Below are 20,216 nucleotides of genomic sequence, written 5' to 3'. Positions count from 1 at the left end.
TTCCCTTCCCTTTTTTCCCTTTTCCCTTCCTTTAACTTTTTGGAGGGGGGAAAGCAGGGCAATTGGGGTTCAGTGATTTGCCCAAGGTCACACGGCTAGTAAGTGTTTGCTTTTCTTTGTTGAAAATAAACATGCACTTTCCATTTTTCAAAGTTGTTGATCAAATATGTTATTACATATTTAAGACAGAATGAGAGAAGGTCATGTTTAGAACTTAAGGCTCTTTGAAAATACATGCAGATTCTCCAAGGAACATTATAGCTTGAATGAAAAGATGTGTAGATGGTTTTCCATTTCATTAGTAAAATTACTTAGAGTAATCCAGTCTCCATTATGGCTCATTTTGCACTTTTTCAGCTAGGGGAGCTAGTGTGCCTGTTCTTTTATATTAAATCATGATTACTACTATTATACATGTTTGCTTTGTCTGGAAATTTCTCTGAATTGGATCAGAGCTACAGGGTTGGAAGAAGGAAGGGATAGTGTTTCGTTTCTAACAAATATGGTTGTTGTTTTTTCTTAGAATAAAATATTTAAAAAAAATTCAAATGGTGCCCTCAAGTCCTTTGGATCATTTACCTGGTAGTTTTCTCTATATTTTTTCATCTGTTAATATATTATGTTAAAATATAATATGTTAGTTATAGTATTATTAATATAATATATTATACTATAATATATAATATATGGCTTCCTTGACAAGATCCTGTGGTCCTGAATTTCCCTAAGTAAAAAGTGATAGAATCACAGGTTTGTTTTTTTTTTTTCTTCAAGAAGCTTGACTAGTCAACCACTTATCACATGACAAAAGAATAGATTGTTGGATCCTGTAAGAATGAAAATTACTAGGGACAAAAGTGCTTCAGCCCTGAGAGTGAAGAATAGTCCTGTGAACCTTAGGAAGTAGTGATTTACCTGTTCCTGGAGAGCTTCCAATGTAGGTGCTTGATAAACTACTTATTTGCGCTTATTACCAAGAAGATTCATGCCTTAGGGATGGGTAGTACTAATTGACTTAAGAACTTCCTTCCAAGTCTAAGATTCTCTGAATATACATTAGTGATGCTTCCAGATAATACTTTTATCATCATAACATTGCTTACCGTTTTAAATAAATAATTTTATGAGTCATCTCAATTATAAAATGATATCCAGAATTTTGCTATGTAACTATTATTACATATGTGAAACCTCATCAATTATAGAATATCTACAACATATGGGTTTACTAATATTTCACTTCTCTTTTTAAAAAAATATTTATTTATTTTTGCTATTCTTTTTTAAAAAAATATTTAGTATTTTATTTTTTCCCAGTTACATGTAAAAACAATTTTAAACATTCATTTCTAAAGCTTTGAGTTCCAAATTCTCTCCCTTCCTCCCCACCTCTCCTCGTTGAGAAGGCAAGCCATTCTATATAGGTTATACATGTATAGTCGTGCAAAACATTTCCATGACAGTCATGTTGTAAAAGAAAACATAGGTACCCCCCCCCCCAAAATTAAAAATCAAGAAAATTAAAGGAACGAAAAGGCATGCTTCAGTCTGTATTCAGACAGCATCAGTTCATTCTTTGGGGATGGAGAGCATTTCATCATAAATCCTTCATAGTTGTCTTGGATTGTTGAGAATAGCTATCACTTCTCAGCCAAAAAGCTTGACTTATTTGACTAATGGATGTTTTAAGCAGTTCATAGTATGTCAGATAGTATGCTAGAAACTAATGAATTATGTCTACATTTACTCCTTTATTCCCAAACTAATTTTGTTAACGTCGTTTTGATGTATTAATAATGGATAGATAAAAAGACAAATCCTTTAGTTGATTATAGACTATCAGGTCAGATGTTGACTATTGATTAGCTCATCTTTGGGTGTAGTCTGGTTGATGGGACATAAAGGTGAGAAAATAAAAAGGAAGCCATTTTCTTTGCTAATTGAAGCATCAGGCAGCCTGGTGAGAGAACAGGGGTTTTTCAAATCTTATCTCTGCTGCTTTTAGGTAAGCCACTTACCCTAACCAACCTCAGCTTCCTCATTTGTAAAATAAGGGGAACTGGACTGTATGATCTCCAAGGTATCTTCCACTTGGTCAACTCTAATCACAGAAGATTTAAATATTTCTCTCCTTTAAATCAATCAAAAGTAAACTGGGTCCATCATTAGTCTGAAAGGAACATAAGGGCTTTGGGCCATTAGGTAACAGCAGATGATGGCACACAAGAAACATCTTGCATTTGGTTGAAAAGGTTACATATAAAAAAAAAAAAAAGGAAGCTAGTTTAGGAGCCAATTAGTAGAGAGGTAGTCCAGGGGGGAAGAACTCCTCTGAAGGGATTGCCTTTGGGAAGGAATGAGTTTAAACCCCTCCCAAACGTGGATCTGGAGTTCTTGTTAAGTAGTATTGTGTAAGTATCTTGTGTGAGTAGTATTGTCCCCAGAGCAGTAGTGCCTAAGGGGCACCATTCGCACTGGGACCTAAGACACAGAAGACCAACCAAACACCAAAGAAGGAGTTTCAGAATTCTAGGAAGGCACTAGTTGAGCAGAGAATTAAACCTATAGGAAATTTCATGAGGTCTCCATGAAGGAAGAATAGGACTTTCAGTAACCGAGGGCTCTGACTTACCTCTTTGCCTCTCAATTTCCCTATGTGTATACACCTGATTAAGGCAACTAGGTAGCATTGTGAATAGAGCATTGAGCTTGGAATCAGGAAGATTCATGAATTCAAATCCAGCCTCAGACACTTAAGCTGTGTGACCCTGGGCAAGTCACTTCACCCTGTTTGCCTCATTTTCTCATCTGTAAAAATAAGCTGAAGAAGGAAATGGCAAACCCCTCCAGTATCTTTGCCGAGAAAACCCCAAGTTGGGTGACCAAGGTGGACATGATGTAACAATAACATAATGTTTTATTACCATTTTTAAGTTTGAGCCTATTCTACCTGGGGATCTTGCGTTTACAGAAGGAATATGTCCCCATTTTTTTGGGGGGGGGGATTGTTTCTATAATGTCCTTGATATGTCTATTTGAGTTGGGTGGTTATTTTTGGAGAGGAGAAGGCAAGGCAATGGGGTATGTAAGTGACTTGCCCAAGGTCACACAGCTGGTGTGTCAAGTGTCTGAGACTGGATTTGAACTCAGGTCCTCCTGACTCCAAGGCCACCTAGCTGCCCCTCTGATCATGTGTATTTGGTAAACAAATTTTCTAAAAGATAATTAAGTGTGACTGATATTCAGTGGGAAGCACAATCAGTTGGGGGGAGGTGTGGCTGTAAGTAACAGTACTTAAAAACACTAGGCCTTAGGGGTTACCCTCTAGAACTCATGGGGTGTAGTGGACACCTGTCCTCTGGAGACCTGACCTTCCTACTAGTGTAAGTAAGTATCCCATACTGCAGATAGCGAGGTTTCTTATACTGTCTCTTATGAACCCATGTGCTACCCACTAATTATCAACCATACTTAATTAACTTTTGGAAAAGTTAATTAGCTAAGCAGGTCTTGCAATTGTAATAATTAGAGCTGAGCCCCAGCTGGAGTCATCTTCTTCACTTCCACAGAATCCCTGGGCAGAGTGGGTTCATACTTGTTATAGTAAAATGTTGGTGAAGCATAAGAATTGAAAACAAACGGGGCAAAGGAGTTTGGTTTTTATTCCTTTCCAGTGTCCTTCTACACGTCCCTTATTTATAGCTCTCTGATGGTGCCTTTGTAGTATACACATGATATGCCCCTTTCCTCAGTGTTTCTTTTTCTTCTCAGATGATAAATTAGAATCATATAATGGAAAAAGAAAATGCTTAATTTTCCTTTTGTTCTGTCCATGGATTCTTTTACTTTACAATAATTTAGAAAAATTAGATCTAATATGAAAACTCAATAGTCACGTTTTTGTATCAGAAGCCTTTATTGTTCAGCTTTGTTACATTTACATATAGAACCACCCCTACGTATGAGTCTTTTAAAACAATTTTTTTATAAGTTGTTCTTTTATCTTAAGTTGCAACTTTTTTGAAAAATAAATTGCCTTTGGTGCTTTTCTCGTTTTCTAGCTCTTCGTCCCACGACCTGTCAAGTTCATGGGATCAGACAAATCTGCATCGCACTTCTGACCAGTTCAGTTCCCTGGGCAGCATGGACAGCTTGGACCACCCTTCCCAGCCATACTCCTACGGACGACTTTCTGCTGCAAAATCCAACAGCAGCATCGACCACCTGGGCAATCCAAACAAGCGTGATTCTGCCTATGGCTCGTTTTCTACCACCTCCAGCACCCCCGACCACACTTTGTCTAAGGCTGATGCGTCCTCCACAGAGAACATGCTGTATAAGGTAGGCCTGTGGGACTCAGCAAAGCCAGGAACGAATAAACAAATCCAGGCCTTCAGTGATAATATTCAAAGCCTAGAAGAGAGACTTGGATGTTTGCCGTCTACTCTCCAGTATGAGAACAACAGAAGCCCTAGACTGGAAGAAAATACTGATCCCAAGCTTATTAATTCTGGAAGGTCCAGTTTTGGGCCTGTTTGGTATGTTCCAGATAAGAAGAAAGCATCTTCCCCACCCCCTCCCCCTCCCCCTCTCCGTAGTGATAGCTTTGCTGCTACCAAAAGCCATGAGAAAGCCCAGAGTCCTGCGTACTCAGAGACAGCCAGCACCCAGCACTTTACTGTTGTCAGCCGATCTCAGCCAAGGAGTGAATGGAGATCAGAAACTGCAGATCAGCAGAGAAGAATGATAAGAGTGAGTGATGGGAAAAGGACCAATAATGCCACTTATAAACCCGATCTTAACTTGGACTATAGTTGGCCTTCCTCTGATGACAGATATAGCAACAACCCAGGGGGTAATAACAGGCTGCAGTCTTCTTTGTCCAGCACAGATGTTCGTTTTGCACAGTCTGCTTATGGTTACCACCACCAACGCCAATATAGTGATGAAAGCACTTTTTTTCACAGTTCCAGGGCAGCCAATTCATCTAAGGAACACCGACAGTTAGCCCATTATGGTGGCCACCAAGAGCTGCCCGCTGACCACATTCAGACCTATAATCCTGCCCAAGTTAGGCTATTGAGCACCCCTGCTTCCATGAATAGTGCTGCCAACCAGAAGATGGAGAACATTGGACAGTCTCGCTACTACTGTGTAACAAAAAAACAACCAGCTCAGGGAAGCAACCAGTCACAGCTCCTCAAAGATGAATATTGGAGGTCTGGAACTGGGACTGAGGTGTCTTCTGGACCACATGAAAATCTTGCCATAAACATGATGGGCCAAAAGCCCAAATGCCATCTACCTCACTGTGATGAGTCTTCTATAGATTTTGGTGAGAGGAACAATTCTTACCCAATGGATAGAGGAGGGGATGGCTGGTCCACTGGTGATGATGAGTCTCAGAAATCCAGCCACGTTGAGAAAGCCATTCAAAAGAGAGTTTCAGAAGACTTTAAATGGGGTGAAGAAGAAAGTAAAATCTCTCCACAGAAGACCCCCATGTTGCATTCCTTAGCACAAGAAGGGAAAAACAGGTCTGAAAACAGTCAGGATGCTAGTACAGAGAAACCACTACCGTTTGATGCCCAAGTAGGCAAGCCAACGCGAAGGAGTGACCGATTTGCAACAACCCTAAGGAATGAGATTCAGCTGAGACGAGCAAAGCTTCAGAAAAGCCGAAGCACGGCTACTTTGACTGGGACAAACGAAGAAGAAGAATACGCTGACGGCTGGAAAACAGAGGCAGGCGAGAATTCCAATACGAACTCCGAGGGATCTTTCAATAACACCTATAAAGACCATTTGAAAGAAGCCCAAGCCAGAGTTCTGAGAGCTACTTCTTTTAAACGGCGAGACTTAGAGCCCAGCTCTGCTGACCATTATTCTAGGTCGTCTCCTGAACGGAAGGCTAATGGATATAGTGCTTCCTCCTTGTTGACGCTGGATTCTGACAGTGCCTCTCATTTCTTTGATGGGAGCCAGACCAAGGCATCCACATCTGGGAATGGCATGCAGCATGTCCCTCGCATTGGAGGCAGGAAGAGATTCACAGCAGAACAAAAGCTGAAGTCTTACTCTGAACCAGAGAAAATCAATGAGGTGGGAATTTCAGGAGGTCACCATCATCCCTGCCAGTATCCCAGCACATCAGGGGAAGCCATGGGCTCTTTTGCTGATCGGTGGAAGTTTTTTGAGGAAACGAGTAAGCCCTCCCATCATAGGCCTACCCAAAGACAAGCTGTTTATGGCTTGCCCAAAGAACAAATGGATAGACCAGGTAGAAGAGGTTATGGACATGGGGGAGGAGAACAGTGGTATCAAAAAAGAACACGAACTTCTTCTTTTGGAGAGAACTTGAACTACAGCAGTAGTAAAGTTGAAAAGGTGGGAAAATCGGAACAACCTCAGAGACTGGGAACCTTTGCAGAGTATCAGGCTTCCTGGAAAGAGCAAAGAAAGCCCTTGGAAGCACGGAGTTCTGGGAGATATCATTCAGCTGATGATATTTTAGACGCTAGCCTTGAGCAACATGACAAACCCCAGTATATACATGAAAGATCCAGGTCATCACCATCTACTGAACATTATAAACAGGTAAAAATACCAACAACCCGCAAACCCAAACCATTTAATTCTTAAATTGAAGTAAATGAAATTAAATTTGGAAACAAATTTCAGTTTTAATTTATTCTCATGTGCACAGAATCTAAATATCTTACTGTCATGCATATTGTTTTGTTTTTAAAATTTTATTTAATGTTTTATATTTCTCCAGTCACAAGTTAAAACAATTTTTAACATTCATTTTTAAACTTTGAGTTCCAGATTCTCTCCCCACCCTCCCTCATTGAGAAGGCAAGCAATTTCCATATTAATCATATTTCATTGGTTATAGTTTTTGTTAGTGTCAGTACCTAGCAAGTGGACTTTCATATAAAGAAAGCAGTAAGGTCTTAGAGATATATATATTTCCAGGTGCTGTAATTTTTAACATCCCCATCTCATTCGTACCTTTGTACGCTTCTTATTCTCATTTTCCAGTCTTTTGACTCATTCTGCTACCTTGTTTGGCTGGAGAAGGGGAAAAAAAAACTGGAAGATATGCTAGAAGTGGGGAAAAACATTCATACACACAAACACACATACTTAAAAGAATAAAGAAAATAGTTCCTTTTAAGGTTCAAGGAAAAAAATACTTTAAAATATAACCAAAACTTGCATTTGTTCAACATTTTTATTTTTCTTTCATTTTTTTTAACTGATTCTTTCTCTTTCTCTTATCAAGTATTGCCTTGGGGGTGAAAAGTTACCCTTGTAGATAAGAATAATTAAATAATAGGTGGCTCCACTTTCAATAGTTAGAGAGTTCAGTCTGAACTAAGCATTGTTTCCTTAAAAGCATATCCACCAAAAAAAACTGTCTGTTGAATTAAATACAATCTAAATAAGTCCTTTGGACTTATTATTGAAGGTTCCTTATACTTTATGCCTTTTTTGATTCAAAATAATAATCTTCAAATTTGCAAAAGTAACAGAGATGTGATTTGTGATTAACATGACCAGTCAATTTAATGCCAATATTCAGCATGCTTATTTAAAGGAAGCTGTAATTCACTGAATCTTGGAACTAGACGGAAATGCATTGACTGAGAGTGTATTGTTTCTAAGATAGTGCCATTTGAGTATAAAACTGAATTCAGCTTGCAAAACAGTTGAGGCCGACCTCTAAGGATTTCATGCTTTCTAAATCCAGAGAGAGCTGTAAATAGTGGCCATGAAATGTGAAAAGCTTTAGCTATGAATTGTCTTTGTTAAAATGCTGAAAAACAAAACAGAACAAAACCCTCAAGTAAGTTTTAGCATGTTACATTTTTGTGTTTTTGCCTTTTAGTGGTGAAGATTTGTAGACTTTGCATGTGAATCTTGTTTTTTCTTGCAGAACAGAATAGGGCTGTGAGTGGGGGCTTGAAGAGGAGGCATTCAGTTATTTGAGGGAAGGAGTTGTAAAGCTGGATGGGAAAGTCACATGGCACACTAGTACATTTTAAGCCAAGTCGGTTCAAGCAGACATGCAACATTATTGACTTCATGTATACTCAAGCAAGGCAAATCCGCAAATGAGAGGTTTCATAATACTAGGTTTTCTGAAGAAAGAAACTTGATGACTCGGTGTCTTATTGTGTTACCCTTTTCAGGAACCCTCTGCTGGAGTGAGAAGGCAAGCCGATGATTCTGGAGAAGATAGGAATTATATTCGCTCTAAAATCAGTACTGATGAGGGGAATTCCACTTTGAGGTAGGGACATTTGGGGCTTTTGCTTAGTCTGAAAGTTATTTTTTTCTTTCATATGAATATTTTTGTTAAAATAGATAGAATGTCTGTTCTCTTGCCAAACCAAAAAATGAATGTTAATACAGCATTATTTCCAGCCTATACATTACTGCTTTTTTGAATACAGTAAGCTTTTGCTATATGATAGATGACAGAAAAATTCCTAGGACAAAGGTTTCTAGTTCTTCTTTGGCATTTTTGCTTCTTAAAATGGCTGTTGCATTTTCAGTGCAGAAAGGAGATCGTATGTAGACAGAAAAAGAAATCCAACTCAGTGTTCTGCAATTAGATGCTTTAAAAAATGTCCAACTTTTTCTAAAGGAATGTTTCAACATTCTACTCTGCAGCTGTGTTGTTGGATTCTAGTTCTCTGAAATTAAGACTTGATGTACAGAACACAAAGAGAGAAGAGTTTCTAAATTTGACCTCTAAAATCAGTTAACTTTGTGCTTTGCCTTCAAATAAGAAACAAGCAAATCCACACCAGAGAGAGATCAAAGCCGTTTGAAGGAACCAAGCATCAAAGTAGTGTGCTATAATGCTATGTATTATAATTAAAAACATTGTGAGTGTAACTGTTTAATTATAACAAGACAACTTAATTTATATTAGATGCATGCTGTTCTCTTGCCTTTTCCATATGGAATTTGGTGGTAGTAAGAGGGGAAAAGTCAGAGTGGAAACTGAATGTCACTTGTTTACATGTAGTAAAAATAGTAATAAAAAATACATGCAATTACCTTATTATGAAAGTCTCAATCGGGCATGAAAATATGTGCATGGCATATTGTATATACCTTGCTTGCCTTGTCCATTTTTGTATAATGAGCATTAGATTTGAGTTAAATGTCTAGCCCCCTGAGAGTCATTCTTTTCACACGAATAGTCCAGCTAAACCCCTCTGCGGTGTATTTCTGAAAAATCATTTTCAGTCTCATCACATACTGTTGCTGTGGTTTAAGCGTCATCCTTTTATTAACCTTATAAATGAATACCAGTTTCCTCAGGAGCTACACTGTGTGTACTTGTATAGACAGCCTTTATGTAACGATCCTTTCCATATGAAACAGAGGGCCCACGGGTAACCAAAAAGATGTGAATAATACACCTACGCTGGTTCTTGGGCAGCGTCTGTGCAGCACAATCCTAGCTTTATGACAGTGGAATCTGTGTAAATCATGTGACTGGCACCAGCTGTAATGATTTTTAAAAGCCTATTTCCACGTCCTGGTGCAGTTGTATTCTTTAGACATCACACTGCATTGCAGGGAAAGGATTTGGTAAGTGTCCTCTTTCATGGATTTTCTCTGCAGCTCTTTGTCTCATCCCAGGGTCATTTAAAGTATTCAAAGAGCACATATGGTTTTTGTACTAAAAACTTCCAGTTGGAGAATTTAATTCCTCAACTATGAATAGACCCAAAGCGATAATGAATGGCTTTAATGTATGTACTCAGTTTTTTTTTTTCCTGGTAGAGAAGTAATGCCATTTACACATGGCAAAAATAGAGGCATTCCAACTAATTTTTAAGATTATTCTGGGTCTGTTTAGTCACAGGCAAGAAATGTTATTATTACTACTACTAATAACATTTATATAGCCCTTTATAATTTGCAGAGCACTCCTCAGTACGAGCCTATGATGTAAGTAGTGCAAATACTTATTTGCATTTTAAAAGTGAGTAAATTGGAGCTCAATAGGATAAATGATTTGCCCACCATCATGATGTTGGTGTCAGAGTCAAGACTTGAATCTGGGTTGCCCTGACTCAAAGTCCTGTTCTGTTCTTTTTTTTTTTAAGCAATTGGGGTTAAGTAACTTGTTCAAGGTTACACGGCCAGTTATTTCTGCGTGGGTGCTAAGTATCTGAGCCCAGATTCGATCCCAGGTCATCCCGACTCTGGGGCCGGTGCTCTTACTCACTGTGCTACCTGGCCTCCCCTGTTCTGTTCTTTTTGTAACCTATCATGTTGCCACAATCATCTCCCATTAACATTCACTTCAATGACCCCTCATGTTGGGAAAGTCAATCAGGAATCTGAAATACTATTTAAATTTTTTTTTGGTACTATATATTAATAAATTAAATTTTAAATCCATTTTAGACAGATTTTGCAAATATTCCTCACTTCAATATTAGTAAACAAAATATTGATAATAAATAAAATGTGTACAAAACTTTGAATATGGTTTAACACAATTTTCATACAATGGTTATTTCTTGCTTAATGATTGGCACTTAGGAAAAAAATGAAGCCACTTAAAAATGTGAAAGATAGTAATTTCCCATTAATTTTAATTTTTTTACAAGCTAATAAAATTGGGGGGGGCTTAAGTGAATTGGATATATTTTATCTTTAAAGTGTATAAGCTGGTGTTTGTGACTGTCCTCTGCTATGTGATCATCGATCTACAGCTGGAAGGGGAAAGGAATAAGCATTTATGTAATGCCTGCTGTGTGCCAGGTGTTATGCTAAGTAGTTTTTACAAATATTATCTCATTTCATCTTCACAGCAACTCTGCAGGAGAAGTGCTTTTATTACCCCTGTTTTATAAAGGTTGAGGAAACGGAGGCAGAGACTGACCCAGCGTCACAGAGTTAGTGTCTGAGTCTGGTTTTGAACTCGAGGCCCAGTGCCACCAGCTGCCTCTAAGGGACCCCAGAGACCATCTGGTCATTTTATAGATGACGTAACCAAAGTCCAAAGAAATGAGGAATCCTAGCAGTATTTTTAAGTAGCCTTTTTTACTGGGATAATTAGATAAAGTTGTTGCAGTAGAAATTGTTGCTTACTTATTAATTCTTTCTGATTCGATGCAACCGAGGTTCGTGCGTGCGTGTGCGTGTGTGTGTGTGTGTGTGTGTGTGTGTGTGTGTGTGTGTGTGTGATGGATCCCTTTGGCAATGTGGGCTAAGTGTATAGACCCCCTTCTCAGAATAATATTTTTAAATAATAAAATATATAGAATTGTAAAGGAAATGGATTATATTTAGATAATTATCAAAGTTTTTTAAAAAATAATTCACCAAGTGTGTTAGTGTAATTCTTGATACTGGGGAGGTGGAAACTGTTGGATTTCTTGAGCAAAGATGTTGTCATCTGTAAGAGGAGTCTACACTAGGGCGGCTAGGTGATGCAGTGAGTAGAGCACCGGCCCTGGAGTCAAGAGGACCTGAGTTCAAATCTGGCCTCAGACACTTGACACACTTATTAGCTGTGTGACCTTGGGCAAGTCACTTAACCCCAGTTGCCCTCCAAAAAGCAAATAAATGATTAATGAATGAAGAGGTGTCTACACTAAGCCCGGTACCAGTATAGTGGGGCCCTGCTAGATGGTGAGGTGGAGAGAATGCCAGACTTGGAGTCAGGAAGACCTGAGTTCAAATACAGCCTCATCCTTCTAAGCTCTGTGACCCTAGACAAGTCATTTCTCCTCTGTTTGCCTCAGTTTCCCTATCTTTAAATGGGGTTAGTAATAGAACTTCTCTCACAGGGTTGTTGTGAGGATGAAATGAAACAATAATTATAAAACACTTAGCACAGGACCTGGCACATAGTTAATTGCTTTAAATATTGTGATTATTGTGGTGATGTTTATTAATGTGGGATGTCATCAGGCTGACTACTGAGGTACAAACTAGACCAGCTCAGAAATAAAGAGACTGGGCCTGAGTGAGAGAGGGAGACCCAGTGTCAAAAAAATTAAACAGAAAGCTTTTATTTATTTAAATTTGTTATTTTATTTTAATTAATATATTTAAAGTTGTTCTTATTAATTAATTTTTATTTTAATTTTTGCTTTTTGGAGGGCAATTGGGTTAAATAACTTGCCCAAGTTCGCACGGGTAGGTTTTTTGTTTGTGTGTGTTAAGTGTCTGAGGCTGGATCCGAACTCAGGTCCTCCTGACTCCAGAGCCAACACTCATTGCATCACCTACCCGCCCCTAAAATTGCTTTTAAATAAAATTTTTGGAAGTCCTCAGGCTCCAGGTTAAGAACTCCTGCTATATATTGCTGTCATCTTAGAAACATGCAATTATGGCACAAGCAAAAATAGAATGGGGGTGGAAGGGAAGGAAGGAAAGCCTTTGGGAATTAAATAGATGTCCTTGTCCCTGTAGTTGAGGAAGGAGAAGCCCCTGCGTCAGCAGCTTACCTCCCCCTTCTGTGCCTAATCTTCATCTGCCCTGCCCACCACGTGGGAGGCCCCCTCCCCTTTCAGGAGCCTTCAGCAGGAGGCCAAGGATTCTTTCTCACCTGCCTGCCAGCTCATGTCAGGACTGAGTCTTCCCACAAGGGAGGGAGGCAAATACAATTAGATTTTAACAAAACTTAATTGTGTTAAAAATCCTAGGGTTTCTAGGGGATGGAAGGAGTTGGGACAGAGGAAGAAGAGCCCCACCCTTTTTGGAGTTTCCTTAATCTTTTTTCCTCTTATCTCCTGTTTTGTTCTGCTTGTGTGTGTGTGTGTGTGTGTGTGTGTGTGCGCGCGCGTGCACTCACGCATGCACGCACACACACGCACGCATTCCAATGCTGTGGAATCTGAAGGATGATGTCTACAATAGACTAAACCTTGCATGAGATGCCTTAAAATGATGATCCTTTGAATGACATCCTCTTAGTAAAGGAAGAAGTATTAGCTTCTTTCCCTGTTGTTCCCACAGGGTTCTTACCCTGCTGTGGACCTTATAGCTGCTCTAATAATCAGTCATCATGAAGAACTCTTTTTTTTTTTTTTAAAGAAAAATATAGATGTGCCTGTGCTCTGAATCTGACATGTCTGTGGGATGGGCTTTGCAGGACGTCTTAAAGTGCATCACTTTGTACCTCTCTTCCTCTTTCTGCTTCTTAGCTTTGCAGCAAGACATAGGTAGTTAACGTTTCTGTCTCTTAAATGGGCTTGTATGACTCACCTTGCTTAGTTTAGGCCTTACGTTTTTCCTTATCTGTTAAGAGAGGAGTTTGAATGACATCAGTGGTTTTTAAACTTTTGGGTCTCAGGAATACTTCTGTACTCTGAAAAATCATTGAATTATTATATATTAGATAAATTCTATATTTGTATATTATAAATTACTTCTATATTAAATAAACTCATTATATATTAAAATTATTTATGTGACACATGTGTTTATATCTGTGTATATTTGTACATGAATGTGTGTACGCATACACATACACTCAGCAACAACAAAAACAACAGAGTACCTGTCCATGAATAAGATTAACACTCTTGTATGTATATGTATGTGTTGTGTCTATATATACACATACAAAAAATTTGGGGGGGGGTGATAAATGTATGTCTATATACATGTGGGTTATACATATCATACATAAACATCCCATAAAACAAAAGCTTTTGGGAGGGTGTCCTCAATTTTTTTTTTTATTGGACGGGAGAAGGTAGGGCAGTTAGGGTTAAGTGACTTGCCCAAGGTCACATGGCTAGGTGGGTTTTTTTTTTTTTTTGGTGTGTGTGTGTGTTAAGTGTCTGAGGCGGAATTTGAACTCAGGTCCTCCTGACTCCAGGGCAGGTGCTCTATTCACTGTGCCACCTAGCCACCCCCCTCAGTTGTTATGTATGTAAAAGAATTCTGGAGACTAAAAAGTTTGAGAACTACTGAACTAGTCTGTATATGGTCTATATAGTGAGTGAGTATATTTGTATGTGGTCAGCAGCGTGAAATACCGCAGAGGGAGAGGCTGGGCTGTCATTTGCCTTGCTTTGCATCCCCAGCACTTGGCACATAGTAGGCTCTTAATAAATGTTTATTAACTATTGGACAAGAGATCATGGCCAAGTTTAGAAAGAGCGATTTCAGGGAGGTCAGAAGCCAGACTGCAAAGAGTAGAGAAATGAATGAGAGAAGAAATGAAGCTGTGAATGAATGTCCATCAGAGACATCACACTCAAGTCCCACAAAACTCCTAGGGAGCCCAGTTAAAATATAATTGGGAAATATTTGACAAAGTAAATAAAAATTCAGTACAAATTAGCTAATGCTAATTGGTGGTTTTCTAAGCAGGAGGTCGTTCTCAGGGAGTTCTTTCTCTTTCAGTTTGTCACTACTGGTATAGACAGTTTTTTTTTTCCCCTTGGAAGGAGTTTGGCCACGAAAGGGAGGAGAGAAAGTGATGGAATAAGTGGATCATGGGATATCACCATCTCCAAAGAATCAAAATTATGGGTCACCCCCTGGGCAGTGGAAAAGATGCATGATGGCTTTAATAAATAGATTATTAAGTGTGGTGCAAAAAAGTATCATTAAAAAGATTTACAACTGGGAAAAAGTGGTCAGTGACAGAAAGAAATAACAAGGCAGGCAACCCATGTGCACTGGAACCTGGGCAGTGTCAAGGGACGTAAAAGAAAGTCTTTAGCACTTTACTTAGATTTCCTGTGGAGGATTTCTGGGAAGAAGTGACATTGATGAGATTGGAGGTTTGTTGAAGTATTAAAGCTTTGCATATAAGGTTCTTCATCTCCCAGGGTTGTTGCAAAGATAAAATTATTTAGCTGATTAATTTATATTGCTTTGCAATTGTGATACCTGTATTGCTTTGCAAACTTTAAATTATAAGGTTTTAAAAGTGATAGATAGATATAGATAATGTTTATTTAAAGTGCTATAGTAAATGCTAACTTATGAAGGGATGCTACTGCATTTTACAAAATCCCTGTGGTATAATTGTCAGAAATATAACTGGGCCAAGTGAGAAACTGATTCCACCTTGTCCAGCTTTCCTTATGTTCTTATATTCTGTATAAATAAGTCAATAAATACATGTCATCTGCTAACTTTTGTAAAGGCCATGAAATCTAACCTCTCACAGACCATCTTAATAGAAATTTTCAGTAATTTTTAGGATTTGATCCTGTTCTCACTACAATATATTAGGGATTAAGTTGATTTGTTCCTTACCTAACACTTCTAAAACAACTTTTTATAAAAGTAGCCTTTTGTCCTGCTTTCAGGAATAAGGTTCAGTAGGGATAGCTCATTTCTTCACATTGCAAATAAAGGTGATCCATTTAGTCAATAAACATTTATTGAAATTGCTTGCTTTATAGTGTCCTTCTACATAAATGCACACCTGTTTTTATGAGCTTGCCAAAATTGTATTACCTGGCTTAAAAATAGACTTTCAGTCATGCTCTGTATTGATTTGTAAGGCAGTAGTAACTGAGTGGCAAACCCCTCTGGTATCTTTGCCAAGAAAACTCCAAATGGAGTCCACAAAGAGTTGGACACGACGGAAACAGCTGAACATTCTAGGCAACTAGGTGGCACATTGGATAAAACACCAGGTCTGGAGTCAGAAAGACCTGAATTCAAATTTGACTTCAGTCCTTCACTGTCTGTGTGACCTTGGGTAAGTCACTTAACCCTGTTTCCCTTAGTTTCCTCATCTGAAAAATAAGCTGGAGAAGGAAATAGCAAACCATTCCAGTATCTTTTCCAAGAAATTCCCAAATGGGTTTGTGAAGAATCAGACAACAATTGAAATGACTGAACAAAAAGAATAGTTAGGGTGTTTTATTTTCACCCTAAGACTAATAAGTAGTTCTCTCCCCTAACCTAACCCTCACCTCCAGCAATATTTGTGGAACACCCACCTTGTGCTAGACGCTGTGGGAGTCAGGAAGAGCTATGGGATGTTTTCTTCCCCCAAGGTTCTTACTGTGTAGTTGGAGAGGGAGAACACAGATACTTGAAAAGTTAAATAATAATACAAGATTTACATAGGCATTCTAGACAACAGTAAAAGAGATAACCCCAGGCAGTACATGAGTAATTGGCAAATGAAGTGTATAGACAGTAATTGGTATAAGATTTCAGAGGAAGGAAAGAGGGAGGTAGCAAGAAGAAACTGGTTGGTAAGAGAGAACAATGGGAACCTTGTTGGAAGTTGTCCAAATGATCTTAGGTTATGTGATGGATAAATAAGGAAAGTAGCTCTGGATACAGTTTAGTATGTATTCTGTCCTTCTGGAGAGCAGTGTTGGATGAGTTCAGGACAAGATTGGTGTGGTTCAAGGTTTTCATAGGGAAGGTAGCTTAATAAGACCATCAGGTTCTTAAAAATAAAATACTATGACCTTTCTCCATCTGTCTCTAATTTACCTTTCCAAGTTAATTGCATGCTGCTATCTTTTATAGGATTCCATATTCTATCCAAACTGGTCTGTTTGTTCTTCCCTGTCCATAGTCTTCTATCTCCTGTCTCTAAGATTTGGCCCAGCTTATCCCCATAGCACCAGTGCGTGGGATGGATGCCCTTCTCATGTCTGCTCCTTAGAATTCTTCGTTTCTCCTAAGGCTCAGTTCAAGGTCCACCTTTTAAAGGAGGCCTCTTCTGACCCTCCAGTTGTTAGGGTAGCTAGGGGCAAAGAAGATAGAGGCCTCAGACACTTAGTAGGTATTTAACCCTAGGCAAGTTGTGTAACCCTGTTTGCCTTGGTTTCCCTATCTGTAAAATGAGCTGGAAAAGGAAATGGCCAAGCACTCCAGTATCTTTGCCAAGAAAAGCCCAAATGGGGTAGCAAAGGGTTAGACATGACTGAGAAAACGACCAGTCCTTTGCCTACTTCTATCTTGATATTTATGTATATGTTGTGGCTGCAAGGGGAACTCTCTAAAAGTTGATTATTTTAAGAAATTTTTGTAGCAATATGCCTATGGGTTGTCTTTGGGTTTTTTTGTGTTTGTCTGTTTCTCTTAAGTCTTTTATCTTCCCAGCTGCTAACATCCAATCCTCTCAGTAGATTTTTTCTAATTTTTTGCTACTATAAGGAAAAAAATACAATACTGATGTCATTAAGCGACCACACCTGAGAAAAAAGAAACAAAGATTTGTAAGTATGAGACTAATCATTTCAAAACATTTTCGATTGGCCCACTGTTTTATCCACAAGAAAGGTAACAGTTTGAATTCAAAACAGACCAATGACAACTTCTCCCAGAGAGAGGAGAAAGGAAAGTAAATACTTCATTTCTTCAATAGTTCCCAGTATGCTTATGAAAGTTCATGAAACTTTGTAAGTCAAAATCAACATATATTAAGAGCCCCTTTTGGGCCATGCACTGTGCCAAGTGTTGGGAATATAAATGTGGAAAAGATAGCCCCTGCCCTCAAGTAGCTTACAATCCAATAGGGGAAAGTAACGCAGAAAAGGAAGCTGGGAAGGGGGGAGGTAACCCTCTGTTGAGTCATATGATAGGAACGTCCTAAGTAGGGCAGTGGGGTCAGAAATGAAAAGATGGCGAAACCCAGAGCACTGAGTCTGGGTGGAAAATGAAGCAAAACAGATATTCAGTGCTTCTTTTAAAATTTGAACTATTAAAGTACTACTGTACATTGAGGTAAACAGTAATTAAATTTCTATTGACTGTTTTTCCTAATAGAAAAAAAAAATGAAAATATGAGACTAATCTGTTATGTGCCAGAACGGGAATCTGGAAAGCCCAAGTTCAAATTCATCCTCAGATACTTGCTAGCAAGTTATTTAATCATTACCCATGTCAGTTTCCTTATCTGTAAAATGGGGACATTTTTCTACCTACCAGGATTCTTGTGAGGACAAAATAAGATAATATTTGTGAAGTACTTTGAAAACCTTTTAAACATTATGTAAATACTTATATTGTAATTCTCATAATTCTTAAGTCATTTTGGAAAGTGTAGCATATTCATTGATCAGCAATTTTAAGATAGAGGTAATTTTCAGCTGTAGAAAAATGTTTCTTTCCTTTTTTTTCTTATTCTTTCTCCTAACAATTTAACCTGGAAGATGGAGGAGAAAGGGAGAAGTAACGTAAATTTCATTTATATTTGAAATAGCAAAAATAAGCACTTATAAGTTGGACTTTATCAGGAGGACCTGAGTTCAAATCCAGTCTCAGACACTTAATATACTAGTCGTGTGACCTTGGGCAAGTCACTTAACTCCAATTGCCCTGCTCCCCCCTCCAAAAAGCAAAAAAAAAAAGTTAGACTTCACAGAACCATTGTCAAGAGTTGCTTTGCAGTGGAGATTATAGTTATTAGGTAGCAAAGGATTTCTCTAAAGTTTATGTCAATTCAAAAGAAACATGTAAAAAGAGACTATAGTATATTTCTATATCTTGTGTGTGTTATATTGTGTATATGTGCAAACATATGCATGTACATACATGTATATATTTATAGATATACACATATGTAGATATGTAGACATACACATACATATATACACATACTTGTGTGTGTGTGTACACACGCATATACCCTGCCCTCCCCCCTTCCCAGCTTCCTTTTGTGCATTTTATTCCCCTATTAGACTGTAAGCTCCTTGAGAGCAGGGACTCTCTTTTCACATTTGTATCCCCATTGCTTTGCAGAGAGCCTGGCAGATAGTGGGCTCTTAATAAATGTTGAAAGACTCATTATTAACCGACAAAGCTTCATGAACAAAGCATTCTGGGAACTATTGAAGAAAATGTAGCATTTACTTTCCTTCTCTCTGGGAAAAATTGTTATTGGTCCATTTTGAGTTCAAAGTAGTTAAAACCCAGTTAAAGTTACCTATAGTTTCATAGATGCAGTATTTTACATTGTATGGATTTACGGATCTTGTCCATGTAAAGCTGACTTAGACTGTATTTATCCCTACCCTCGCACCCCATCTCTAGCCATTTTCCATTTTATACCAAATATTGTCAAATGAGGCAACATTATTCCAGACAACGCAGTGAACATATTTGCAATGAACTCTTGTGAAGTAAGATTTTTTTTTTAAGACGATTTAATCTTGACCAGAGTTCTAGAAGACCGGTGGCCAAACTTGCATTTGCCAGCAAAATCAGCTTGTCTCGCAGCCCCTTGAGGGAGTCTTAATGCCTATATTCTTTCCATAGTTTCCTTTTCCTGAGGCAAATGGAGTCCGTGTAGACTTCAGCGTCTGGCATCCCTTCAGTGCTGCCTCCGACCTAACCCTTTACCACCGGGTTCTTGGGCTAGTTTACTTAATGCCTAAATAAGGTGTTCCCCCAAGAGATGACAAGAATCTAATTATGGTTTACTTCAGTGTACAAAAGTAGTTCGAATTTTAAAACAATTGCCTCTGTAAAGAAGGATTCCTCCTTCAGATCTATTGCCGTTAAGCCAACAGCCAAGAGAGAATTCTGCAGAATAATTTGTTTCATTTGTTGGAATGAGCCCAGCTTTCCTAAAAAGTCCAAGTGGATTCCCTGATCCCTTTCAAAGTAGCATCAGTATTTGGCACTACTGTTGTTTGGTCAGTAATGGAGACAATACAAAAGAGCCTTGTAAGAATAACCAAAAGCCTTAAATGATCTGAGGCATCTGAAAAATATGAAGGCCAGCCAAGAGAACTTTTTTCTGCAGTATCTTGGTAAATGGAAAGAGTAGGCCAGCCCGGGGGAGTGGATAGGGTGGTGACAGCAGGTGACATAGGGAGCCTTCTTTTGCTGCTTTATTTCTGTTTCAAGGAGAATGAACTTCAGATTAGGAAGACTAGAACAGAAATGGTGAGAATCGAAACCCAAGATGCATAGTAGGAAGGCAACCGGAGATCACTTACTAAACAGGTCAAGTCCTCTGTCACCACAAATGGCATCCTCATCCTAGGATATTGAAAGAACTGGATGTGATTGCTGAAACACAGGTGTGTAAACCCTGAGGAATTACCATGGCCAGGAGCGGGGAAGATGAGGAGCGGATGTTTCCCTGGTTTCAAAAAAGAAGCAGGTGGATTCCTCAGTCTATACAGTGACAGGCTTAATGTTGGTTACTGGAAATATTCTGGAATGGGTTATTAAGTGGATCATTTGTGATCCCTTGAAAGGGAAACGGTAATTCCTGATTTCTC

The 20,216-nt window shown here is 38.6% G+C and overlaps 1 protein-coding gene across 7 annotated transcripts in view; it reads left to right on the top strand.

Annotated features, from left to right (window-relative positions):
- The window catches only part of SHROOM2 (shroom family member 2), a 240,813-nt gene that overhangs the window by 149,090 nt on the left and 71,507 nt on the right, over positions 1-20,216 (top strand). For all 7 annotated transcript variants that reach the window (XM_069072802.1, XM_069072798.1, XM_069072797.1 and 4 more), the window contains 2 exons: positions 4,062-6,597; positions 8,199-8,299. In XM_069072802.1, coding sequence (XP_068928903.1) covers positions 4,144-6,597; positions 8,199-8,299 — 2,555 coding nt within the window. In that variant the 5' untranslated portion in view covers positions 4,062-4,143. The remainder of the gene's footprint in view (positions 1-4,061; positions 6,598-8,198; positions 8,300-20,216) is intronic.

The sequence above is a fragment of the Petaurus breviceps genome, unplaced genomic scaffold (assembly GCF_028583685.1).
Source record: "Petaurus breviceps papuanus isolate PSGF00001 unplaced genomic scaffold, PetGlider_PUasm1.0 90849, whole genome shotgun sequence".
NCBI classification, from domain to species: Eukaryota; Metazoa; Chordata; class Mammalia; order Diprotodontia; family Petauridae; genus Petaurus; species Petaurus breviceps.
This window is presented reverse-complemented; position numbering and strand designations above follow the sequence as displayed.